The 26,534-nt window shown below is 40.4% G+C and overlaps 8 protein-coding genes across 8 annotated transcripts in view; 3 read left to right on the top strand and 5 right to left on the bottom strand.

The window, feature by feature from the left end:
- Window positions 1-503: 503 nt before the first annotated feature.
- On the top strand, window positions 504-3,287 carry LOC101296540 (alcohol dehydrogenase-like 7-like). Its single transcript, XM_004291195.1, has 10 exons — window positions 504-659; window positions 755-891; window positions 983-1,029; window positions 1,219-1,550; window positions 1,663-1,745; window positions 1,836-1,911; window positions 2,101-2,165; window positions 2,306-2,401; window positions 2,686-2,850; window positions 2,941-3,287. The coding sequence occupies exons 1-10, from the start codon at window positions 599-601 to the stop codon at window positions 3,061-3,063; spliced, it is 1,185 nt and encodes a 394-aa protein (XP_004291243.1). The 5' UTR covers window positions 504-598; the 3' UTR covers window positions 3,064-3,287.
- Window positions 3,030-6,414, bottom strand: LOC101301364 (neutral ceramidase-like). Its single transcript, XM_004292874.1, has 9 exons — window positions 6,068-6,414; window positions 5,780-5,988; window positions 5,379-5,675; window positions 5,018-5,273; window positions 4,656-4,914; window positions 4,432-4,557; window positions 4,234-4,297; window positions 3,917-4,086; window positions 3,030-3,784 (listed from the first exon to the last, which is right to left on the bottom strand). Exons 1-9 carry the CDS (start codon window positions 6,412-6,414, stop codon window positions 3,224-3,226), a joined length of 2,289 nt encoding a protein of 762 aa, XP_004292922.1. The 3' UTR covers window positions 3,030-3,223.
- A 2,303-nt stretch (window positions 6,415-8,717) lies between these two features.
- Window positions 8,718-10,069, bottom strand: LOC101303769 (dehydrin COR47-like). The gene is given in 4 exon segments (XM_004291219.1): window positions 8,718-9,184; window positions 9,275-9,406; window positions 9,409-9,439; window positions 9,596-10,069. Coding segments are annotated over 4 exon segments (741 nt in total). The 5' UTR covers window positions 9,920-10,069; the 3' UTR covers window positions 8,718-8,930.
- The window catches only part of LOC101312889 (group 2 truncated hemoglobin YjbI-like), a 771,661-nt gene continuing 753,971 nt past the window's right edge, over window positions 8,845-26,534 (top strand). Inside the window, exon 1 of the mRNA XM_004291251.1 lies at window positions 8,845-8,891. The gene's annotated coding sequence lies outside the window, so the exon portion shown is untranslated. The remainder of the gene's footprint in view (window positions 8,892-26,534) is intronic.
- Window positions 11,802-14,489, bottom strand: LOC101301076 (lysine-specific histone demethylase 1 homolog 1-like). Its single transcript, XM_004292873.1, has one exon. It carries the CDS (start codon window positions 14,487-14,489, stop codon window positions 12,114-12,116), a length of 2,376 nt encoding a protein of 791 aa, XP_004292921.1. The 3' UTR covers window positions 11,802-12,113.
- Window positions 14,640-16,364, top strand: LOC101291012. Its single transcript, XM_004291261.1, has 2 exons — window positions 14,640-14,954; window positions 15,753-16,364. Exons 1-2 carry the CDS (start codon window positions 14,842-14,844, stop codon window positions 15,958-15,960), a joined length of 321 nt encoding a protein of 106 aa, XP_004291309.1. The 5' UTR covers window positions 14,640-14,841; the 3' UTR covers window positions 15,961-16,364.
- LOC101300795 (lysine histidine transporter-like 8-like) lies at window positions 16,301-20,894 on the bottom strand. Its single transcript, XM_004292872.1, has 5 exons — window positions 20,524-20,894; window positions 20,285-20,418; window positions 17,388-17,824; window positions 17,175-17,306; window positions 16,301-17,046 (listed from the first exon to the last, which is right to left on the bottom strand). The coding sequence occupies exons 1-5, from the start codon at window positions 20,892-20,894 to the stop codon at window positions 16,564-16,566; spliced, it is 1,557 nt and encodes a 518-aa protein (XP_004292920.1). The 3' UTR covers window positions 16,301-16,563.
- Window positions 22,487-24,940, bottom strand: LOC101297981 (lysine histidine transporter-like 8-like). Its single transcript, XM_004291200.1, has 4 exons — window positions 24,344-24,940; window positions 23,541-24,105; window positions 23,320-23,451; window positions 22,487-23,188 (listed from the first exon to the last, which is right to left on the bottom strand). The coding sequence occupies exons 1-4, from the start codon at window positions 24,799-24,801 to the stop codon at window positions 22,700-22,702; spliced, it is 1,644 nt and encodes a 547-aa protein (XP_004291248.1). The 5' UTR covers window positions 24,802-24,940; the 3' UTR covers window positions 22,487-22,699.

The following is a 26,534-nucleotide window of genomic DNA, read 5'->3' as shown; positions in this document are numbered from 1 at the left end:
AGGTTTCTGATTAATCTTGTATAATTGGAATGATCCTCCCTGTCTAGAAATGAGATGCTAAGCTCAGTTAATACTTAATAGCCTCGGGGATTTCGTTACTGTATAGTTTTCTGATTTATCTAAGAATGGCAAAGAAGCATGGTTGGTTCCACACTTCTACTGTTGCAGTATATGGTGGGGATTGAGTCTTTCTGTGAGTCCATACCTTGTGCATAGGAAAGTATGGTGCTTTGTAATTATATTAGTTTTAGGCTCATTTTCTGTTTCTCATACGACAACACACATGTAAGTGCTTGACAAATAAATTCAATACACAAGAATAGAAAGTTTCCCCATCTGTTTATGTTTTTCTTCAGCATTGCTTTTTTAGTATAAACATCTGGTAATGTGAATTGTGAAATGGAAAGATTTGCAGGCTGCAGTCCAACCATAAAAGGTAAAATTAAAAATAAGGTAAAATTAAAACCATCCCATAAAAAACATCAAACTGTGCAATGCATCTTGTAGAACGACACCGCAACAACCTCTTACCTTTGTCCGTATATAAGACCGTGTGCAGTGACCAACACAGTGAAAGAAGAGAAACGACTTTGAGTTTATGGCTGCCATGGATGAGAAGCTGTCAAGTGGAAACAGAGGGAACCCTATTCGATGCAGAGGTACTTTCTCTCTTAGTTGTTTTGCTTTCATTAAGATTTGAGTCTGAAACTGATTCTGACCTTGTATATCTAATAATGCTAATACCAAACTGCAGCTGCTGTCTCTCGCAAGCCAGGTGAGCCACTTGTGATAGAAGAGATCATAGTGGCGCCCCCAATGCCCCATGAAGTTCGCGTTCGGATTGTCTATACTTCTTTGTGTCACAGTGATATCACTTTCTGGAAAATGAAGGTCATTTCTTTTAAGCACCTCTAACTCATATACTTGATGCTTTTGTTTCAAATAATTAACAAGCTGTTGATAGTAATTTTTTGTTTAATAGGACTTTCCTGCAGTTTTCCCTAGGATTCTCGGTCATGAAGCTATCGGGTGAGCTCCAACACTTGCCCCAACTTGTCTTCATCTTCAATACCAAATTAGACCAAATTTCTTGAGTTTAAGATATGATTATACCGTTAAAAAGGGGAAAAAGATTCTTCTTTAGGTTATGAAATGAGTTTTATTTACAGAATGCAAGTAAAGTATGAGCATTGAGGTTCTGATGGTTATGCCATGTAGGGTTGTGGAGAGTGTTGGGGAGGAAGTGACTGAGGTAGCAGAAGGAGATACTGTGATCCCAACATTGATTTCGGAATGTGGAGAATGTGTTGATTGCAGATCAACAAAGAGCAACCTTTGTTCAAAACTCCCCTTCAAGCAGATCTCACCTTTTATGCCCAGACACGAGACAAGCAGATTCACAGACCTCAATGGTGAGGTTATATACCATTTTCTATCTGTGTCGAGTTTTAGCGAGTATACAGTGGTGGACATTGCCCATCTCACAAAGATTGACTCTTCAATACCTATATTCAAGGCTGCAGGCCTTCTAGGTTGTGGAGTATCAACAGGTAGACTTGAAAGTCCTTATACACTCTTTTGGTATTTTTCTTAACAGAGTTTGTTTAGATTTGAATTTTTGGCTAGTGATATCTCACGAAAATTTCACAAATCTGGTTTTAGGGGTTGGTGCTGCTTGGAGAACAGCAAATGTGGAGCCGGGATCGACCGTGGCTATATTTGGACTTGGTTCAATTGGATTAGCTGTATGCATATGCAGAATTTTTAGTCTAGATATATCATTTTACTTCGTTTCCTCAGAACCTAGTACATAATACCATGCTTGAATTCTCCAGGTGGCAGAGGGCGCAAGACTGTGTGGAGCTACTAGAATTATCGGCGTGGATGTTAACCAAGACAAATTTGAAATTGGTATTAGGATCTTACCAGAAGTACTTGATTTTACAATAGACAGTGATGAGCTTTGTATTCATGTTCATTTATGCCACATTTGTCCTTCTTCACAGAAGGCACATGTGATCTGCTGAATCAGATCATTCTATATTGTTTCCCTTTGCAGGGATTTGGATAATAATTTCGTGCTGTTTATCATTGACACAGGAAAAAAGTTTGGAGTCACTGACTTCATCAATCCTGCAAATTGTGAGAATAAATCTGTGACGGAGGTCTTCCTCATAAACTATGCAGAAGCTTTCTGGAGTCTTCATTGTTTGCTTTTGTATAAGAACTCTTATTCGCAAGATTAATTTTCATTTGTGCTAATGAATATGTTTTTGGTGGCACACTTGTTCGTTTGGACATGCAGTTGATGATTGAGATGACTAAGGGGGGTGCAGATTATTGCTTTGAATGTGTTGGAAATTCATCACTGGTGCAACAAGCTTATGCTTGCTGCCGGAAGGTCTCTTTCTCATATATACATGCGCTCTTCCTCACTTTTATGGTGTCATTCATTCCTTATCATAACTTTCAATCTTTAAGAATGTGATCTCTTATCATACAGATCCAGCGAGTCTAGTTGTAGATTTCCTTGTGTATCTTTTTTTAAGGGGATTTCCTTGTGTATCTTAGATTGTTAGACTTCATAGTTTGTGAACGTGTTACTCACATAATGATGAGGTTAAGCAACAATGTAGCTCTAACTGCGTTGAACTTTATATTAAGCATCTTTCTTTTTAACTTCAGGGTTGGGGAAAAGCAATTGTATTAGGTGTGGACCAGCCAGGGTCACAACTGACCCTTCCCTCATATGATGTGCTTCATAAAGGCAAAACTCTCATGGGATCCTTCTTTGGAGGACTCAAACCTAAGTCTGATATCCCTGTGCTCCTCAATCGCTACATCAACAAGGTGAATTAGCAGTTCACTGTCTGTTTTAGTTGCTTTTTGCTTAAATTATACTAGATGATTCTGAGATTTTAGCTTTTCATATTCTATCAGGAACTACAGCTAGACGAGTTTGTGACACATGAGATGACATTTGAAGACATCAATAAAGCTTTTGATCTACTCATTGAAGGGAAATGTCTCCGTTGTGTAATCTGTATGAACACAGTAGGCTAGCTTACCGATTAGAAACAGCCTTTACTTTTACATGCACGATTTCAGTGTTTAATAAGGAAATACCGTCTAAACACATGAATAATATATCTTCAAAAGTGAAAGTTTTTCTAGTTCTTCTTATTTTGTATTAGAGGATATGCAGGAATCACTGAATAGATATTTATGCCACTGCAAACCCACTAGATGCACCAGTGAAGTAGCTGATGGGGGAGTCCTTTGTTTTTCTTGATGAACCAAAATGCCTTAGCCTGTACACCCCCAAATTTGCATCCCTTGGTATTTCCCATTCTATGGTTGCTGTGCTATATAACCCACTGTCATCTCTACTCCACTTGAAAACCACAGAGAAATCATCATCATCGTAAACCGAAACCCAGTTATCCCCTTGAAGCATCTCTACCACTGCATATGTGCCTTCTGTCAACAGGTCATAATTTGGGTTTGCACTCCAAAATGTGGCATTTGGTCTATTCAAATCTCCCTTTCTGAATGAACCACTCTTTGGTATAATGATATCTTTTTTCATATCTCCAAACTTTGTATTTGGTGGAGGCAGTTCTCCAGAAGTTCCAAGTAAAGTTTTGATTAGTACAGAGGAAAGATCTGGTGGCGAGGGACCTTTAGAAATGACTTTCTCTCCTTTTGCCATTGCTTTGGCTAATTTCTCAAATTCTTGGATGTATGCTGATAATGTATGAGGACCATAGAGAGTGGAAGCACCCTGAAGATTAGTTAATATATGAAAGAATCCAGTTAGAAAGTTGAGTTATTATTCACTCAGGACCATTCAGGTGAGTCTCATGCCAAACTCATTGAAGAAAAAGTAGTTCTTCTTTATAGGTTAAGTATGTACCTCATATCTCTGTTGTGTGTATTCTTCAAAAGTTGCTATATATTGGGAATAAGTATTTGTCAGGCCTGCTATTACTATATGGGTGTTTTCATCAAATTCACCCTTGCTGTAACTTATCAGTGTCTCCTTTACTGCGTCCCTTAGACGCCTCCCCGCCATTGTGGTGAATTCTGCAAGTTAAGAACCATTATAGTACTTCTGTTACACATGCTTTTGTGAATTGTGAATGCAATAATGCCAGCACAAGTATAAAGTAGCTAGAGTTATTCAATTCTATCTGTAAAGATGCTAATGTGAGTTTTTAAAAGAATGCCAACCTCCTGGGACAGAAAGTATGATTAGTTTCCCCAATCTGAGCATTTGTATAGGGACAATTGCAGGCTGCAGTAGTTGCATCATAAAGTTGATACAATTAGAATTACTTATCTGTATTCAGTATTCTGCAGAAGTCTTTCAGATATATATCTATGCAGAAGGTAATGAGAATGATGAGAGCTAGTAAAAGTCAGTCTTACCGCCCATGCGTAAGGTTTAAACATTTCACCGGTGGAAAGCAGAACATTCTTGGGTTCTTGGCAGTCCAGTTGATATTGGCTAGGTTTTTGCAGTCCATCCCTAAGTTTTATATATTTCCCAGGGATCTGTAAATAAAACCATAGTAAGTGCTAAAGCAAGCAGAGAAGACTGGTATGCCTTGAGACTAAAAACCAAAGTTCTTTTGGGCTAAAAACGTGCTAACCTCTGTATCACCTTGTTGAAATCCAGAGATACCAGGACCATCTGTAGTCCCAGCAGCAAAACCAGCACCAACTGCTGCTGGACATGTTTTCACCTTCTTGTTTCCTTCCAATTCAACCTCAATATCAGTAAAGTCTAGGTACACGTGACGGTAATCGATAGCCCCGGTTAATTTCTCTGATGCTGATGTAAATAGATCAGCTGCCTTCTTAAACTGTCTTTCCCCTATAATTTTGGTGCTTAGTATTTCATCAGGGTACCTGTTACACAGCACAAAGTCACATAGTTACACTACAGTGTTGTTATTCCTCTTCTCTCTTTCTTGTGGCGCAAGCCATTTGATTAAGAAGGCCATATTAGTACCCAGGTCCACGGCCGAGGCAAAGCAGGTCATTCCCATTGCATGAGGAATGCTTGAAGTCACAAGGTCTTCCGGTATCAGTGCAGAATGCGCCGAGCACATTCGGGGTCACATCTCCAACATTAGATTGGCAAAAAGCTCCCACGAATAGTGACCCGTCGTTCTTCCTCACCTTACAGTCTTGGCTGCTTGTTTTACTGCAGCGCTGCCCTCCTGTTGCTTTGATCTTCTTTGCCTTCTTTACTAACTCACCAATATCTATTACAAAGATAACAAAAGTGAGCAACTGCAATTGATCACGTTGCTAACATCTAGCTAATGTTGCTGAGTATTTATATATATGAGCTTGAATTGATTGCTTACCTGGTGTGCTAGACGAGTTGAAGGGTGCTCTGATGGGAGTTGTAGCAAACTGGTCCTCAAAGAACCGCGCAGCTGCGCCTTTGTTGTCTCCACTGATGAGCTTGTTGTCTTTGCTCATGGAGGTTCCATGAGTGGCAAACCAGCTGAATGCTCCAATGCTCTTCTGGCTGGCACCATCCACAAACTTCAAAAGAGTCATCAGGGTATCAACGTTGGCCGGATACTGTGCTCTCTCCTCTGCCGGGTTTAGCAGATAAGCGCTTGGACTCCTGTTTATTCCGGCGTTGATCACATCCCCTATAAAATTTAATCGATCAATAAGGTACGGTGATCCAAGTAAGTAGGTTTTCTAGTAATTAAGTTACATGCAGACGTTGTATGAACTAGGTAGGTTAGTTTACCTTGGTTGATGAAAATGGAACCAGGTTTGAGGTTATGATGAGCCTGAATAATGCTCTGCACAATTGCATTGACAATGACATCGAATGATTCTTGGATGAATCCTAGAGTTGATATAGCGTAAAGGTAATACTGCAAATAACCTCCAGGTCCTGCATGGGTGTGAATGCCACTAATCGCCACATTTTCCTCGGTATATAAATCGCCAAACCTTTAAAACGAAGAACAAGAATTAACATTTACCTTGAAGATAATATTATGTATTGAATATATTGGCAAATTAGATTTACCTTGATTTGAGTTTCTCCAGAACTTTAATATTAACGAGTTGTGAGGCCATCCCTGCATCAAGATTAACAAAGGCAAACCTTGGACCATGGGATCTCTCAGCCACTATGAAAGTTCTGGCTCTTAGCCGGAAATGTACACCCGCAGTGGTTTGGCCCAAGTTGGCGTAACCCATCATGACTACTCCGGCAGCCGGTCCGGTCATGTCATAGCTTCCAACTCCGATCAAATACTCGCCATTTTCTTCAGTATTAGAAGCACTACTCACTGATTTTGTAACACATATAGCAACAACAATAAGTGATAATAAGAGTGTTCTTGGGTGAGGAAATTTGCTTATGATCTTCATCTTTGATTTTGTTTCATCAATACCATAAAGTCGAGATTGCAAGTAAATAAAGCTTGAACTATATAGATAAGGATTAGTTAAATTATTGATTTTATTTTGGCATGTAGTAACATTGTTTCTCGTAGGTAGTATGCAGTGACTTCATGACTTCCATCGCTTTTTTCGACCCAAGATCAGAGGCGCCAAAGGAGTTTGAGTTGGCACAAGAGAGAAGAGCATCTCTTTCTTTGGTTCCTCCGAATGCAAGAAAGATAACCAAAGTTTGGTCTTGTCCAATTTGTTTAGGGTTTTGTAGGTAGTATGCAAGTTAAGCTACCAAGTAAAATATATACCCCGACCTGTAGGTTAAGTAATACAAAAAAAAATAAAAAAAAGGTGAAACAATATGATAGTCTAGGGTACGTAGTTCGCATTTGAGGCTACACTCATTGGCATGTTACTAATTTAATGGTGGCAGGGGAGAACATGCAGTTGATACGTCAACATTGGAATTGAATCTGGATTCATATCCCATGAACATGCATCTACGAATTTCGTGGTCTTTTACTTTAAAAGCTTCAATAAGTGGTAACCTACTAACCTTGATCATTTCTCAACTGTCGGTATGTGACCATACTCTCGTTTATTAGCCGTGGAATATTGTTCTCAGACATCTTTCATTTCAAATTCTACCGACTACTCCAATCTAGAGTTTAGTTACATGCAACAACTTCCATAGTTGCCACTCTAGAGAGATACTAAAGAACAGAGAAATTATAAACTGTACCTGGAACAACGTATGACATTTGGTCCCCTTTAATACTGTCGGTTCAAGTGTTTTTATCTAACTGATCATAATATGACATTTCTGCTTTGATGTTTTAGATTCTTTCCTTGCTGCAAACCTTGATGTTACGAGTAGTTCCTCTTCTTTAGTTCTATGTAAACTTTATACCTCTCATGCATGAACCTAGTGAATGATCGATGGGTTTGGGTCATCGAGATCAATCATGACTGTTATGACTTTAGCCAGCAACGTAAGAACAAAGGAGTTTACACCACACAATGTGGGGCAAAATCTACTAATGTTCAACTTCGAAAAGCTTTAGGATTAGTTTCTATGCGTACAACAAACGAAAGCTCAGACCATTAAGAGGAATGGACGATGGTCCATGACGGTTCCACCACTCCAATTTGCTTTCGTTTTGGTCATCCCTAGCTCCTTTAACTTTGCGTCGATCGCGCAGTTCACTCTTGTTGTAGGATCGAGGGAGACATCCTTCTATTTATTCTTTCATTTCTTTTTCTCGAAACTGTTTTTTTCTTCTCTCAAAAGAAGAAATAATCCGGTTATGAAATATATGAAATATAAATGGAGTTGATGATCGACTTGAGTTAGTACCTAAAATCCATAAAACATGGTGATCCCACTCAGCAACCTCCTCTCGAATTTTCTCGAGTGTATATGACGTGTGTGATAAAGATCTGATCCATTATTGCAAAGAAGTTGCCAGCATGATCGATCATTTTAATTTGAAACGGTCCTGAAATATATAATTCGTCGATCGCTGGATTAATAGGCAGCTCATGAGTTGAAAATTAGTGACAGTCATCATATCCTATTGAACCTTTCCAGCGTTCAAGTCAATATTCATCCACTAAATATCTCATCTCGTAACTAGACCTAAAGAATAAAAATTAAAAATTTATATAAGTTGTCCGATACTATTTGGTCTAGCGGTATAATATTATTTTAATAAATGAGATGTTATGAATTCAGGGTTATGTAAATGAGAGGTTTAGTAAGTGAGGTTATGAGAGATTTAGTAAGTCAGAGGTTATAAATTCTATTCACGAATTTGTGATATTTGAGTTTGTTTACCTTATCAAAACAAATTATTATAAGTTGTCTGAAAAAATCAAAGTTGATCGAATAATCGAGATATTTTCTCTTGAATATTTGATATTAGAATATCTTAACATTCTAAATGTAATACTCCAAAACCACCGAAAATTTAGAATATTTCTTCTAAAACATTCGAGAATGCATTACTTCTGCTAAATAATTCTAGAGAGGCCAGGCTCATATTACATTCGAAAGTCCTACAAATACTTGTTCAAGCCACTAAATTGAAAGTCCTACAAATAATTCTATTATTTGTTGAACAATCATTTCCCCAAATCTCAAGCAAAGCACCTTCCTAATCTCTACCGACTCCATCTCAATCTCACTTTATTCTTGTTATGGAAAAATGTGGGTTCAATTCAATGAGCAATTGAGTATTGTGTTAGTGGTACGTAAGCATGAAAAAGAAAGATCCACATTCAAGAAAATACAATATTATTAACAACAAAATGTTTAAATCACAATCGAAATAAGGAAATGATAACTAATAAACAAACTTACAAATTAAGTACACATAGATGAAACAGTCTATATATACTTTTTTTTTTTTTCTAAACGAAAAACCACCCAGAAAATAACTAAAGACGCCAACATTCCACACCATCATGATCGGATGCAAAAGGGAAACCGATCAGTAAGAACCAGTTGGCTTCTCTTTCTCCTTCTCCAGCTTCTCTTCCTCAGTCTTGGGATGGTACCCGGGAATCTTCTCCTTGATCTTCTCCAACAAACCCTTCTTCTCCTTCACCTCACCTTCATGGTAAGCAGGCTCAACATTTTCATACTCCGGCGGTGGTGGAGACGCAACGGGAACATCTTCCGGCTTCTTGTGTCCGGGAAGCTTGTCCTTGATCTTCTCAAGGAAACCCTTCTTCTCGTCCTCCTTCTTCTGCTCCTCTGTGTAGGCTACTGTTGGCTCAACTTTTGGCTCCTCATGGTGGTGCGGGCCGTGATCGTAGGGATGTTCTTGTTCCTCGTGGAACTTCTCCACCGGGACCTCAGTGTCCTGCTCGTAGCCGTGTTTCTTCTTCTCTTCTTCTTCTTTGTCGCCGGCGATCTTCTCCTTGAGCTTCTCCTTCAGTCCCTTCTTCTCCTTCCTCTTCTTTTTTTCTCTTCATCGTCTCCTTCCTCGTCACTTGACTGCAAATTCATCGTCCAATATATTATTAGTCAAACATATTAATCATGAAACACAATGCGTTTAAGAAAGATCACTATAGTAGTAGGTAGCAGTGAACTGGTTGGTTAAGTAGTTCAATTGAAACGTATCATTGTAGTAAGAGGTGATCGACTTACCGAGCTGGAGCTGCTGTCGGATCGGCGAAGCTTCTCGGAGAGAGTTTCATGCTTCTTCTCCTCCTCCTTCTTATGTTCCTCCTTAGGTTCCTCGTGATGATAGCCATGCTCAACAGGTTTGCTGCTGCAGTCTACATAAGCTGGCTCAGGCTCAGACACCTTGACTTTCTCGAACTCGCTGACCATCTGTTCATGATGAACAGGCTTCTCCTCCTCCTTCTTCTTCCCCAAGAAATCAAACATCCCACGATCTTGGGTCTCAACTGGACCGCCCTCCTCGGCCTTGGTCTCGTACTCGTGGCCTTTGTTGTACTCACCCGCCATTCTTAAAAAGATTGATTCTAAAACACAGATAACAAGCAATGAAATGAACAAGTAGCTAGGCTTTCTTCTTTCTTAGACAATTGTAGTAATGCTTTGCGTTTGTGATGAGGCTAAGCTTACTGAGGCTGTGAGGTTATATAGGACCATCCTACACGGACCTGACGCGATTAAGTAATTTAAATTAAGGCTTCAAAATGAGATAGGTTACACCAAATCCTATACCCCATTGGCACTCTGTTCCTATGACCGACCTCTGCGTTGCACTGTATCATAAAGAAAAGAGTACTCTCACGCGCTGAATCCCGCCACGCGCTCCCGATGTTCGACACGTGTCCGAATAGCATATTTGCCAGTTAACACCAGCGAGTCGTGCGTGTGTGATAAGCGGAGGTGTAAAGGAAACCAAACAGTCAAAAAGGCAAAAAGCCAAAGATGCTAACGAAAGATCGGGACACGGTGTACTAGTGGTCAGCAGAGTTGTAGGCCAACGGCCAATAAGTGCGCGCAACGTGTCAGAAGAAACGTGGGGCGACGGTAGATGTGGGGCCCCCCGAGGAGTGTCGGCCTCGTTGGATGGATTGAATATTTTGAGAGGGGCGGTGCGTGGAGGTGCCCACGTGGCACTATGCTTTGGAAGGAGCAAGTTGTTTTTTGGTTTTTGAGATCTGGGATTGGTAGGTGCACCGTAAGCTTCAGTGGGGTGGGATATTTTTTAGAGTAATTATTCTCTATATCTGGAACACCACGTGACACTTCTATATGGTGTTTTTAGCCAATCATGTAACTCAGATTCATGTAGGAACCAGCAAGGTGTTAGGAAAAAAAAGTAATTAAATACATCAATTAGAGATAATAATAAAACACTTAGACCAATGAGTTTAAAGAGAAACATAAAACACGTGGTTTTCCGACAGTCATGTTCACCTGGTTAGTTACGTTACTGATCAAGTGATCTATAGTCAATCACTGTTAGATCTACATTTAAAGGTTAAGAACAAAACAACTCTATTTAAAAATAATTCTCTCCACCATTAGATTTGTATCTAAGAGTGATTGACCATGAATCTCTTGATCAACAACTGACCAGGTGAACATTATTGGTGTTCCGAATACAAATAATAATTTTCGATCGCTGTTGCCTTCTGGGAATAGGGCCGTTTGGGCCTTGGGGTTGCCACCTGCCCACATTATCAAAGAGTCGTACCGTTTTTAGTTTTTCTACTTTGAAAGAAGCATCAATTTAAGTTTCTATATTTGATTAGATATGGAATTTAAATCCTTTTGGATGATTAGCACCCGACATTTGCACGAGTAAAATCACGTGACGTGGTACTTTAATTAGTATTTGAATTGAGAAAATAAGTAACGTCATCACGTATGTTCTTTGCTTGAAAGTGGACATGAAACATCAGGATTTTTATTTTAGTTTTTCTGCAAGAAACTTCTAGATTAAGCGAGATGATAATGAGCATATGAAGGTGACTTAACTAAAATTATAAGATGTATTTGATGTTAACACAAACAATTTGTGGAGTATAATTTGGCACATCGACAGGAATGACAATTCGATAATTAAGTTTAAGATGAAAGTTAATATACACACAAACCCCAAAAGAAGAATGCTACTCGGGTTGGAATTACAATTTGCCTCCTCTCCATGACTAAGAATATCTGAAACAATTTTCCTTTCTTTTTTAAACATGAAGTCCAATAAACTTGTAATTTGGGAAAAGAAAAATAATTTAGGCCTGCGATAATTCGGCTGTCAGTATTTTTTGACCCATTTCTGTTTATATCGTTATACATCCACATTTTGGCCAAGCAGCCCAAAGCTTCAAATTTTGAAGTATCCAAACCTTAACCAGGTGAAAGAAAATCTGCTGCAATCTGAATAGGAAAATGATACTGCAACTAAATTGAGGATGTACAACAATGTTAATGTGGGGATAAATAAGGAACTCACAACCAGATTTTCATTCCTACAATTACTAAGCGACTCGGGAAAAGCATTGGTTATATTGTTGAACATCTGAAGTGGTTCTCATGAGTCATGACCAACAGAATCACTTCAGTCTTCCAGTCTTCTCGGCACAAGTAATTATTTTTACTACAACAACAATTAACCATGAATTGAATTCCTTCCAGCTGATGAAATCATGATCTGCTTCACTATGCAAAACCAGCTCCAAACCCACTACTGTTTCATACCTGATTTAGCTAATCTAATGCAGGCGATAAGAGATTCTGCAACACCACTCAGACCTTTTCTCCCAACCAGCCTCACTCCAAATTCGAAATTCAACATTGTCATCCTGTTCCCATCACCATCTACATCTCTCAGCTTAAAGGTATGCTTCTTCAAAATTAAGCCGTACAGACTGAAACTTCCCATGTCCAACTTCTCCCCTCCGAGTTTCACCCTAAACAAGGATGTAGACTCAGGATCCGACGACCTGGGATCAAACAAAACGGAGAAGCTCCCAAATGTTAAGTCAGGGGTGTCAAACAAATTATCCAAATCCTCATCTTCCTTGGAAGAAATATTAAATTTCTGTGATGGGATTATTGTCCTCTTTTTAGCTACTCTCAGGATGTTAGCAGCCTCTCTCATCCCACTGAGCAAAGCTCCGTGCATTGTTGCAGGATACTGCTTATTAGTGGCCTCTCCAGCAAAGAATACTCTCCCATCCCCAATGCTTTCTGCAAGAATATCGTAATCGTCTCCTGAAGAACCTACTGCAACATATGAATACGACCCATATGCGAAGTCATCCTTCCCCCACCGAGTACACACTGCCTGAATAGGGTCTGGAACAGCAATACCTTTAGGGTGGAAAATGCCCCTCAGTATCTCTAACACCCTATTCACAGACTCCAAAGGAGACATCTGCTCAAACTTAATGGCAGCATCTCCTGCAACAAGTGCAACCAGAAGAGGACCTCCTGATACAGAAGAATAGCTGTAAAACAGAAAGAACTCGCCTCTCATACTCGGGTCTTCGGTCAAATGCCCAAAAGTATCAAGATCTCCGCCCCAGAAGTTATATGGAAACAATATGGCCACTTTATTCAACAATCCGAATCCCAAACTCTGAATTGCATCTTTCTTCCTTTGTGGAAGCTCTGGGACAAATTCAATCGACCCCTTCTTAAGCACACCTAATGGCACAGTGCAAAGAACCATGTCCCCTCGAAACTCCTGGCCATTTGCATAAACCAAAACCCCATCAGCTCCATACCTAATACTTTGCACAGTCCTATCATAGAAAATTGGAAGACCCTCTGCAAGGGCTCGCACAAAAGTCTCATTGCCTCCAGGAATAAAACAATGATCACCACCCATCTCATAGGGATCATCCTGATCCCAATACGCCATTGACAAATTAGACATCAAGGTGGCATTTGCATATTCCAAATTAGCTAGATGCCAATCCAAGAGCATTCTCTCCTGTGGATTCTGAGCCACACTACACACTCTTCGAAAAGCCTCCAGCGCAGTCCCTAACGGAACGTCCACAGACTTCACTTCCTCAATCATTGCATGCCTAAGCTTACAAACTCTATCTAACAACTTATTAAACGAAGCCTCTATTCTATCATCCATCTCAGAATTCACCGATTTTCCATCTGGTAAATAAAGCGGGCAAAGGTCCCTCACCTTATGCAGAGGCAGCTCCAGTTGCCGAGCTAGAACCCCTAGCGGATTCCCATTTATTCCGGTGAGGACACTCCCACCGAGATCAGCTGCAGCCTCCAATCCCTCCCCTCTCATTTTCTTCGTCTTCACTCTCCCTCCAGGCCTACTCCTCCCTTCCAACACCACAACTTTAAACCCCAAAAACACCAACTGCCTCGCCGCCACCAAGCCGGCCAAACCGGCTCCCACAATGACCACATTGCCCCTCTCGGAGCCATCAAACGACCTCAATTTCGCATCTCTAATCGCCGGAGCTAACCCGAAGTTTATGTAGCCATGCTCCACCAGAAAATTGTAAGCTTTGTCCACCAATGCTTTATGCTCCAGCCGAATCGACTCCAGCGCCATCTCCCTGGTCAGCCAGAACGACACGTTGGACCGCCACCTGGACAGAATGTGGTTCCGGACGACGATGTAGTTGGCCTGCTCAACTCCGCCGATGACGGGGACCACGTTGGCCTCGATCTCCTCCTCCGTGAGCGAGTCCACCGGAAACCCTACCGAGAGCGCTATCAGCGCTTCGGTGTCGACCTCCTTGTTCAGGTCGGTGCGGCGGCTCTTGGCCATCGACGGAGTGCCGATGAGCTCCGTGAAGAACTTCTTCCTCCGACGGCGTCGTTTTGGCGGCAGGCCGGTGGTTTCCGCCGGACCCGGTCCGGTAGGGTTTTGAGGCGGTTCATTAGGCGTGTCTTCAGCGATGGGCTCGGAGGAGTCGTCTTGGGAGTCCGAGATCGGCGCTTCCTGAGGAGGTGCCGAGGAATGGTTTTGGTTGGTTTCCTGAGGGCTCGATGAGTCAGTTTCCGGCGAGGAAACGCCGGAGACGACGTCGTTTAGGTTATCGGAAGGGTTTTGGGGTTGGTCTGCTGTTTCCATGTGGGGGGTGTGTCACTCATTTCCTGTGTGGATTGTCCTACTTTACCCCAACCCTAATTACAGTTAGCTCTATTGGGCCTGGGCCTTGATATTGGGCCTATGCTTCGTGAAAAACAATAAACAAATAAAAAGTGAAAGGGAAGAGAAATTATAGTGAGAGGGAGGTCCACGGAAACGGTGATTCGCTCTGAAGCCAGCCAACGTTGAGAATTCAATTTCGCTGTGAATCGAAACGGCGACGTTTAATTCCGCCGGGGGCAGCGACGTGAAATTCCCGCCGCCGTTGAAGAAGAGACCTCCGACTCCGATCTCTCTGAGAAGAAATTAGATAGCAGAAGCAAAAGCGAAGGAGATGATAACGCGATCGAATCTGGCGGATCAGTTGAGAGAGTATCAGATTCGATCGAAGCATGACTGGGCCTCCGTCTCGTTCTTCTCCTCCACCTCTAACCACACTTTGTCAAGGTGAGGGATTCTCAACAATCCAGGCTTTCTTATCTGTTTTGATTTTACCTCTGCTTGAATTTGTGATATTTTTCATTGCTTTCTGGGATCTGTGTGCTTTATCTGTAATTTTTGTTGAGATAGATCAGCTCTGGTTATGATTTTGTTGTGCAATTTTTTTATTTTTTCTCTTTTAAATCAAAGGCAGCCTTCCTGATTTGTTGAAGCTAAATTGTTAGGAAGAGTAAAAAAGAAGTAAATTTTAAAGGCAGGCAATATAATGATGAGCAGAAGTTTCTGTTGGTGTAGCCTGTGGTGCTTTTTGTTCAATTTCGGAGTGGCTGCCTTTCATAGAGCTGCCCCTTTAGATCTGTTAGAATTCAGATTGTTGCTCTGCATTCTCGGAACCTTGTTTATGTTTGCCGGTAGCATCGGTATGTATATTAGTCTGTTCTGATGGAGCTGGTTTAAGCATATGAATAGTGAGGGTCTTTGTAATCATGAGGTGTTTGATGATATTTCATTCTTACAAACAGATCTCCGTTACATTGAAGTCGGGGTTATCGTGCAGTGATAGTGTTTGGGGACTTCTCGACTTGATTGTGTATCTTTGATGTCCTCTTGCCTTTTTTACTTGATGAGCTTTATTTTCCTTGCTGAAAATTAGTAATAGATAGGTTACTTTAGTTTAGTGTGAAACATAAAATTTTGAGCCATGTAAATGTATAAACATGTCGTGTTTGGATTATCTCTCGTTTGGCTCATTTAAATCATGATCTTATCTCACAGTTGTTTCATTTCTCCAATTTGTGGATGCAGGGTAGATGTTGTGCTCTTTGTAATATGGGAATTGGTAATTCTAGCTTTCCTGGTGTTCTCAGCAGTTTCATTGTACTTTAGGCATATGCGACTTGCTTTCATCCTAGCATGCATCGCAATGCTTTTGCTTTTGTGCATAAAAGTTACTAGACAAGTGAAGTTGGCTCGGAAAAAGAAACGAAGGATGCTGCTTCCATTATCTATGTAATCCTAGAGGGAGACATGCAGTACCTGAAGTTAACCATGAAAGTTCTTGGCCATTGCATTTAATCTGTATCCCGACTATCCCTAATGTTGTTTATTGGAGTACATGTAATCACAACTTCAAAAGTAGAAAGTAACAATTGATGTGATTACTCATGAAGATGCTGATCTAAGTGGCAAGCTCATCTTTCAAGATAGAAAAAAATACGCGAGGGAGGAAGAATGATTACTTGAAGGTACGGTTGCTTTTCTGCTACTAGTGAGGGTTTTTGTTATTGGCCTACAAACTACTGAGAGATTGATGTTTGTCTTACTTATCAACAATACAATGACATAAGAAAAAATTGTTATTACATCTCAGATACGTACCCATAGTGTTATGCAGCTTGTTGTACAGTTATTTTACATATCTGAAAAGTTGTTTGCTCCCTGGGATCAGGGATGGGGCTTTTCCTTTTACTAGGCACCGGTATTACTATCCAGACCCAACTGAAGAGTTGGTCTAAGGTCAATAGCAGGAGGCTAGTTGATGATATACATTAGCACCATTCTTTGTAGTAGCTAGGCTTCCCATTACTCCACTTTGTGATGCCCTTGTTGCAATTAGTTATTTAGGCTTGAAGAAGTGAACTTCTATTCCGATGGTCACTATATTCCAAATTGCTCCAGTGACAATTAAGATACTAAGGACTATCCCCAAGGATCCCAGTACCCAATTGAATATTGCAATATGTTTAGGAGGTTTTGTGATGAGTATCCACATGAAACATGGATATGCTAATGTGATAGGTACAGCAACTCCTCCGATCAACCCTGCCAAGCTTGGCAAGAATGGTAGTGCCACTGCAATAAAACAGGCAAAACAGCCAAACAAAATCCTAAACCCTGCGCGGAGCCACCGTGGACAGGGTTTGTTCATGCTGCTAGTGTATCTGAATTCCAGATTGTCGAACACCGGCATTGCATATATCTGAAACGAGGTTAGGCAGTTGATCACAACCAGCAGGCTTGTAAAACCCAGCACAAATTTTGACGTATCGTGTCCATGGTAGTTGTTCAGAGCATTTAGCATTCCTCCGTTTGATGGTATCTGCCATAGGATGATCATATTAAACGACTGGATTAAGTATATATGAATCATATCATGAAATTTGAGATGCTATTATTGTATCTGATACACTTAAGCTGTTGTTTTAATCATGATCATACAATTCTTACCAAATTCCCGTAAGCCCAATAGCCTCCGATTGCTAAGGGAAACAAGCACATTGCTATGATGAGATATGCAAACTTCACCCCTTTCCACATTGGCAAACGCGACGGGCTCTTTATGCTTGAAGGCATAGTCCCCTGCACATGACACCAATATCCGCACCAGCCAGTTAGAGAGGGTTAACCTAATCAAGACTCAAATGAGTTTAATCATTTTACCTGTATTTCGAGCACAAGATTGTGGCCTCTAAAAGCAAAAACAGTTATCCCAATAGCATTGAGAATACTAAAAACCGAAGCAGCTGGATCAGATTTTGCTTGGGGAGGAAGTGCTGGATAGTCATAGTTGACACCCGCTGGCCTATCCCTGGTAATGGAAACAACCCAAATGAGTGTGCAGTAAGTTACAGCAGTGATCGCTCCGATAAGTGAAACTCCGGCAATGGAGTTGAGGTTAGGGAGTTGAGCTAGAACAGTGGCCGTGCTGGTGAACACCAAGTACCACTCCACGATGGTCAAAGGACTTGTATTGTTACCGCTAACGATTTGGTAAAAGATCTTCATGGTTCCACCACCGATCATGATCAGGGTCACACACGTGCCACCGGAGAGGTACATGATCGGAAACAGCGAAAGCAGCTTCCCTAGTTTCTCACCTGCCAGTCACGCAACTTTAACGCCGTTAAATAATGTGCAAACCAGGCAACCAAGACGAGGGGAATTATTAACAGTCCTTATGGGAGTGAATGCTTTTAGGTTTTGACCAGGGCACTCCCAGAGTCCCAGGTCTCATTCCAGACAAAAAAAAAAAAAATGTAGTGAAGCATGTTTGTGATTGCTTTTAAGCACTTAAATTCATTTAAGAAGCACTTATAAGTTATAACCAGTATTTTTACTGTTTTACTTTAATTAAGAAGGTGATTTTAATCCTCTAAAAAATACTCAATTTAGTTTGAGAAAATGCCCATTTAGTACTAATTTAAACCCCTTATTTCCCATTTCAATGATAATCTTTTTCATTAGCCCATTTCAATATAAGGTAACATTTTTTATGCCCAAATACACAAATCTTTACTAAAGTATTAACAAACCATATTATTTTAAGACTATTTTACCCTCACCCCTTAAATATGCATAGAGAGAGAAAATGGAAAAGAGAGAATATTTGGCCGGAACCTCATCGGACTCCGGTCGCCGGACTTTGGTTGCCGGATTTTTCCGGTCGCCGGATTCTGGTCACCGGTAACTCAGTTACTGACCCCCAATAATCAGTTACTGACCCCTAATAACTTGGTTACTGACCCCAATAATCAGTTACTAACCCCTAATAATCAGTTATTGACCCCCAGTAATCAGTTATTGATTTTAATAACTTGGTTACTGACCCCCAATAATCAATTATTGACCCCCAGTAACTCAATTTTTCTCTGGTCACCGGATTCCAGTCACCAGTAACTCAGTTACTGACCCCCAATAATCAATTACTAACCCCCAGTAATCGGTTACTGACCCCTAATAATCAGTTACTGACCCCAAAAACTTGGTCACTAACCCCCAATAATCAATTACTGACCCGCAGTAACTTAAATTTTCTCCGGTCACTGGATTTCCTTCACCTGTAACTCAGTTACTGACCCTTAATAATCAGTTACTGACGCCAAATAACTTGGTTACTGACCCCTAATAACTTAGTTACTGACCCCCAATAATCAGATTTTCTATTTATTGAACCCTAGTAAAATATTTACTTACCTCTAGTTAAAAAAAAAATTAACTATAGCTTAACCACTGCCATTCCCCCATTCTCGCCGAAGCTCCTCCACCTCTCACCGGCATTGCTTCCCTCCCTCAGATATCATGAATTGGAGTAAACAGAAGATGTAATACAATGAGGAGTGAGGTTTTCATCACTTCACATGATATAAAATTGCTTGAGTTCAAACTTTGATTCTCCTCCCAGTTCCCACAATCACTGCCCCATATATACATATATATAAATGGATATATCCAGCCGTACAACACTTACCTACTATATATAACACCTTGACTCATTCATGGCCTCCATGAAGCAACCCAGTCAACTAACGTTGTTGTGATGGTGGCATCAAATAGTCGCCGGAGAATGAGGTGAACTCGATCTATACATGATGTGAGAGTGAGAGGAGGCGGGAGGATGGCATGGACTTGCTATCCCTCCTTGTAACCACATAAGCACAGGCACCAATCAAAACATTGAACCATTTACCTTGGTTGAACTCATCTTCGGTGATCTTACCGATCATGGCCTTGATCTCGTCGGCGCGGGAGGGCGAGAGGTTGAGACGGAGAGTGTCGTCATCGATGAGTTTGTTGGCCTTGTAGATTTTGGTATCACGGTAGTGGTAGTTGTGCCTTGGCCGAAGATGCCGAGGCGGATGAAGGTGCCGGAGACGCTGCCGTAGTTGTCGTGGTCTTGGATGTGGCCGCAGGAGGAGCAGTAGAGACGGCCGGAGACTTAAGAGAGAGAGAGAGAGAGAGAGAGAGAGAGAGAGAGAGAGAGAGAGAGAGAGAGAGAGAGAGAGAGGAATCTAGATGGATCGGGAAGAAAGAAGAAGAAGAAAGAGATAAGAATTGTGTGAGTTTAATTAAACACAGGGTAATAACGTCTTTTTTTTAAGAATTATTGGAATGGGCACAATGATAAGACTTTAATTGAAATGAGCTTTAGTTTTTAAATATTTAGGCATTTTCCCATTTAGTTTGTGGCTAATTTAGCTAGCTTCGTCTCTTTATAGCATACATCATCACTTTACTCATGTAAAATAATTAGCGATAGGGTTTAAAGTGAAAACAAATCCTAGAACATGAGGACCACTAATCAACTCACTAAACCGGATAATATATGTGGTAATTATATTAAGGATATCCAAAACAATATCTCGGATCCTGGGATTTGTTAGTTTTGTACCCTTTAGTACAAAGGCATTGCTTTTCATTTAAATTATGAGTTAGCTTTCATTACTATCACTGTAATCAATCAATGATTTTCAGAAGACTATGATTTTGCTAGCTGAATAATGTTGCGAGGAGATTATGAAAACCGATGAGCTATGGTTCTAGCTATTGCTACTGCATACCAAAAGCAGCCATGGAAAGGCGGAGGTATCGACTGTAGCGCATCCCAGATTGTGATTCATGAAGCTGTATCAGTAACCAGAGAGTATATAACTGCCACATGAAAGCCACTGAGAGGCATATGATTCCCCATACCCTGCAAAAAGGAATCATATAAGCAAAGCAAAATAATTTATCCATCCAGGACTAATACGAAGCTATGCCTAATGTATTAGGGTTCCGGTGTATATATAGTACTTACCAACCAAGAACAGTGAAAGACAGCGGAAGAAGGAGGGCTTGAACTCCGATACCGGAACTCAGAGTGTGAAACGCAGAGTAGTAGGCATTACCATTTCTCGACTCGGTGATGGGTAGCCAGGCGTCTTGAGGATCAAGCTTGGTGAAGTGTCCAACTTCTTCCAAGTAGCCCTGCATGCTTACAATCGCCTTTTTCATGGGGCTGGCAAGAGGAGTACTCATAAAACGCGAAGCAAAAGGGCTCTTAGGTGTTTTTGGCGGACCAACCGGGCTTGCCATATTGGCTGCCGGAGTTTCGATTTCTGAATAATCTGCTGCCCTCCTTGCCGACGACATTGAGTTTACTTTCACTTCCGTCACCTCACTACTCATTTCTGATCAGTTGTGCTTAGATGATCACTGATTTTAAGAGTGTGGTGAATGCCAATGAGGAATATATATAGAGAGAAAGAGCTAGCTGCTGGATAAGAGGTTGGTGAGTGCGGGTGATCGAAATAGATCTAGTAGTATCTGGTGAGGGAGGGAGGGTGAGGGCAGGTCCAATCCTAAACTAGAATCTTTTTGACTGGGGCATGTTTGGCTGCTATAATGGCCTGGCACACTTTATCTTTTTTGGAGTCTCGATCAGCACTTGTCCGTTTAAGAAAGACTCCACAAGTCTCCAACAATATTCTACAATTCCCTAGCTAGAAGTTAACTTTGAAACCTTAATTTTGTATTAACGACCACACTTTCTTCATATATTTGAATGATGAAATTGCTTAATTAATCTCAGATCGAGTATGTAATGCTTCTATCTAGCTAGCTATGCATATTTCATATTTGCACTCAACAATCACTAATCAATCTTTGCTTGGTAGATTCAGACAATCAGACAATTACCAAAACTTCATGGAATTCTATTAGACACGTACGTATCCAAAAGATAATAATTTTTGAGTGCTGTCAAATTATGTGGTCTACCACTCTACTCAGCCTTGGTAAAGAAACAAAAGCCAATACCCTATTACCAAAACTATATGCTGCATAATTGTTCGGTTCAGTATCATGCGGAGAAGAATTTTCGTCATTATAATCAATTGTCCTTAAACAATTAAGCCTGCTCGAGACTGAGCAGTCTTCCTCCATGTATAATTAGCACTTTAACTAAGCTGGCGGCCTTCCTGCAGTTTACGAACAAGATATATAAATCCTGATCAGCTCTGTACTTATGAAGTGTAATTAACTATGTTTTCTGATAATCTAGCTGGAACTGGTAGGGTTTTGGTTAATTATGGTAGCTTACATCATCGATGATGGATCTGCTTTACAACATGTAGTACGAATTCTACAGACTGGAGCACTCACACCAACTGATGAGAGATTCCTGGTTTCTTCGCTCTGTGATCACTTTGTGACCGACGCTATTCAAATTACTTTTGTTGAATAATTTCTCGATCTTTACTTTTCCTTTATTTGTTGGGTTGTACATTGTCCCATACAAGGTCCGCATAAAAGGTTGAAAACCATTCATGGAAGGTCGACATGCATAGAAAAGTTGCATATAAGAATTTCAATGGAGGCTGCATCAAGAAAATAACTAATGAGCCTTTTTCTGCATAATTTTCTTTCTGTTCTAATTAACGTGAACATGCTTCATAGTTTCGTGGAAAGTCATAGTTGGATCACGGTTCTGTATGGTTGCTTTTGTGAAAGATACTTTGAAGCTTTCTAAATCCATCAAAACTATATCATATCCTGCTTGAATATTGATATCAAAACGGAGCTAAAGGTAATCTGTGCTCTATTATGTCTCTCTTTACAATTAGCAGCCAAAGACTCAAAAGAAAGCCGACAAAACCCTGTTTGGTGATGACTAACTTAAGCATGACATGTAGTATATATTGACCAGAAAAATAAAAAGTAAACCAATTTTCGGTGTGGCTATCTAGCTAGCTAGCTCAATACCAAATTAATTTCCTATATTAATTTGCAATACCATTATCTAATTCATTGCATATAACAAAATTGCAATCCACTGTACAACACCAAAGTACTGATATATATTAAGATTTATTATGTATCACAAAATATAGCATGTATCTATCATCACCATGAAACAACAGGAATATGGGATGCAAGGGAATCCTAATGAATTAATGAACTGAATCTTGATGTAGTACTGATCATAGAGTAGATTATTGAGGCTTGAAGAAGCTGACTTGAATTCCGGTGTCGATGACAACATAAATGCCGGCAGCAATTAGTATGACACTGAGAGCGGTGCCGAGAAGTCCCAGAGTCCAATTTAGCAACCACATGAAGCTGAACTTTTCGGGCTTCTTAATCTTCAACCACAAGAAACAAGGATAAGCAAAGGTGATCGGGATGGCAATCCCTCCAATGAGACCGGCAAAGCTACCCAAGAAGGGGATTGCGACGGCTATGAAGAAGCAGCCGAATCCGAACATGGCCCGAGAAATCGATCGGAGCCACCACGGGCACGGTTTGTTAAAGCGAGTGATGTACTTGGACTCCATATCATCAAACATGGGCATCCCAAAGATTTGGAATGAGCTTACAGCATTCACAACGACGAATAAGCTGGTCAGTGCAAGAATGAATTTCGAAGTGTCGCGCCCGTGGTATTGATAGATTGCAGTAAGCATCCCCCCATTTGGTGGTATCTATCAAAACATGAACAATGAAATTGGTATATGAAAAAATTTCAACTTCTCCTATAACCTCAATTTTAAGGTAGATTCCTAGCTAGAACAAGCATATAAATACATAATGTACCATGCAGTTTGTTACATACCAAGTGTCCGTAAGCCCAATATCCACCAATTGCTAGAGGAAATAAGCACAATGCGATGATGAAATATGCAATCTTTACCCCTCTCCACATTGGCACATGAGATGGCTTTTTGTCACTTGAAGGCATAGTTGCCTGTATAAATTAACCAAACATCTTGTTTAGTAACAAACTGGATCAATTCTTTTAACTCTTAATCATGTTATTTGATTATAAATAATTACCTGAATTTCTAGTGTAAGATTGTGACCCTTGAAAGCAAAAGCAATAATCCCAAGAGAGTTGAGAATGCTGAAGATCATAGCAGTATTGGAGTTTTCCTTTTTAGGGTCATAAGAAACGCCGTCGAGCCTGCCCTCCGTGACGGCAACGAGCCACATGATGGTGCAGTAACCAATGGCGGTGATCGCGCCGATCAGCGAGACTCCGGCAATGGAGTTCAGGTTGGGGAGCTGAGACAGAACCACCGCGGCGCACGTAAACACCAAGTACCACTCCACCGTAGTGAGGGGCTTGGAAGTGCACTCGTGGCCACACAAGATCTCATAGAAGAGCTTCATGCTGGAGCCACCAACTATGATGAGGGCACAGCATGTGCCGCCGGAGAGGTAGTAGATGGGGAAGACGGCGAAGATGTTCTTCATTTTGTCTCCGAAAGTGGAGCTGAAGAGCTGGAGGTATCTACTGTAACGCATCCCAGTTTCCTTGGATTCGTGAAGCTTGACTAAAAGCCAGAGAGTGTAGAGCTGCCATATGAACGCCACCGTCAAGCTTATGATCCCCCATGTCCTGCATGCAAATTAATCAACTAATTAATTAGATCGACGCTTATACCAATTAACAAAATTATGAGACTAAGAACTCAAAACCTAATAGAATTACATGAGAGCAAGAGGTTCTTAAATTTTATAGGTGAACTGACAAATCACGTAATAATATAGAGAAAATAACTCATGAATATTACAGTGTTATATTCATTAATTAATCTAATACGAATATAAAAAAAATAGTAGTCAGGTTTCAGTACCATCCAAGAACGGTGAAGGAGACGGGAAGCACAAGGGCCGGAATTCCGATACCGGAGCAAAGAGAATGGAAGGCAGCATAATAGGCATTGCCGTTCCTTGACTCGGTGATGGGGAGCCAAGCATCCTGAGGGTCGAACTTGGTAAGTTGGATAGCCCTTCTGATAGGGCTACCCAATGGCGTGAAGAAATTGGGAGTGTAAGACCTCGGGGTTACTCTTATATTTACAGGCACTATAGAGAGATTCAGAAGCGGCTTCTCCGACAAAGACGGTGAACTCATTCCGCTAGGATTAGATTGATCTGTTTGCATCGAAGGCGCTGATGCGCCATGATCCTGCGGCGCCGCAGAATCTATTTCTGGAGGCGATGCAGTGCTCACTGGAATTGCAGAAAAGTCATCTACCTCTATGAACTCATCATCATGAATGTCCAGCTCTCTTTGGTTACTCTCTGCCATTTTTGGACCTTAACTGATTCAGTGCTAGCTTGCTAGCTAGCAATGCAAGCTTCACCAAATAAGGTTAATGATTGAGTCGTTAATAACAGACACCAACATATATATAGAGCACCTAAGTCATTCATATATTGGAAAACATAATCAGTTAGCAGGTGATGGGTGCTGACATTAATACTTCTGGGTAGGTAAACAGCGTTTGTTGACCGGCGGCACTTGTGGAATCACTTCCTCATATGGTAGTTTCCAGTCTTGTCCTTCAAACGAGTTTATTTTCTTCAGCAATCATAAATAGTTAATTAAGAAAAAAAGGAAGAACTAGAAGAAGAACATCCATATCAGATCGATTTAATATCATTTTCTTGTGTGTTATGTAGTGGTGAAGGTGTTTTCTGCATGACTTGGACCAAGGAGTATATTCTAAGGCTGCAGGACTGTTAATTATTCATGAATTAGTTTTTAATAATTGGATTTCCCGTTACCACCTATCCCAAAACGGAATTGCTAGCTCCTTGCTTTTGTTAAAATCTTGGACCGGGTTCAGTCGATTAAGTTCTTCTGGTTTATATGTTAGTTTGGAACATTCTTCAGTTTTCCAAGCAGAAAGCTCATATTTGGTGGATCTCTTTTTGTTCCCCCTAAATAATAATCCATGCATGCGTAAATCAAATTAATTTCAAAACTATCGGAACATGCAACCGAACAATACTTTCAGATCGAGAATGCTAGATTATTATCTAGCTAGCAATATTATTCGTAACAAGAATTCTATTTTGCTCTTATTTGGTAGTCCCGTAAATGAGAAAAAGAAACAAAAATTCAACACCGCTCTTGGCCACGTACATGGATGGAGAGCCCGAGAGCTGGATCAATTCTTCCAGAAAGTTTGAAAAAACGATCGAGATCACTGATTAGTTATATGAAGTCATTCCGCGGTTGTGGGATTTGAAATCAGAGGCCATTTGTCTGTTATATTTATTTCTACAGAAATATATATTACTGCAATAATGCATACCACACACGCAGTCCATCTCAAGTCATTGTCTGAGAACTCTAGAAATTCAACGGCAAGATTAATTGTCAAACAAACGCGTTCGATCATATGTATGCCTTCTAGGAGGTCATATTATTGTGTCAAGAAAAAACTTGTTTATGCCACCTTATCATGATAAATGCAAATTGGAGTGGTAAACTATATCTATTTCATGGCTTAATCCTACATATATAAATGCAAATTGATTTCATTCATACAATGGTAAACTGGCCGGTGGAGCAGCTGGAGTCGTGGTTTATCACTACTTCGATCAAGTCATCAAGTATATATAGATGATTTATGTAAATGTATACATACATTAATTATATATGTTCAGGAGAACACATATAAGCATATATATAGATACAAATTTTGCACGAAAGCATATTTTTCGATACATAAAATGAAACGATTACAAAGAAAACCCTCTACAACGACTAGAACCGTAAAAATCGAAATCAAATAAAGTTGGTTGATGTCCAGCTATTGACAGTAGATGAGTGTCCTAGGTTTGCTAATGCATCAACAAGAAGGAAGTTTGTTTCGTGTCACACATGATGGAACTCAACGGATTGTAATTGAGCAGCGAACCATGTCAATATGTCTAACAAACGAGCTATATTTGCATTTGCTATTATAGTTAACGATCCTTTTGCAAAATTCCTATCTAGATCTGGCTGGTATATATATTAATTGGATGGCA

Source organism: Fragaria vesca, linkage group LG2 (assembly GCF_000184155.1).
Source record: "Fragaria vesca subsp. vesca linkage group LG2, FraVesHawaii_1.0, whole genome shotgun sequence".
Classification (NCBI taxonomy): domain Eukaryota; kingdom Viridiplantae; phylum Streptophyta; class Magnoliopsida; order Rosales; family Rosaceae; genus Fragaria; species Fragaria vesca.
The sequence above is the reverse complement of the archived record's forward strand: the minus strand, read 5'-3'. Positions and strand labels throughout refer to the sequence as shown.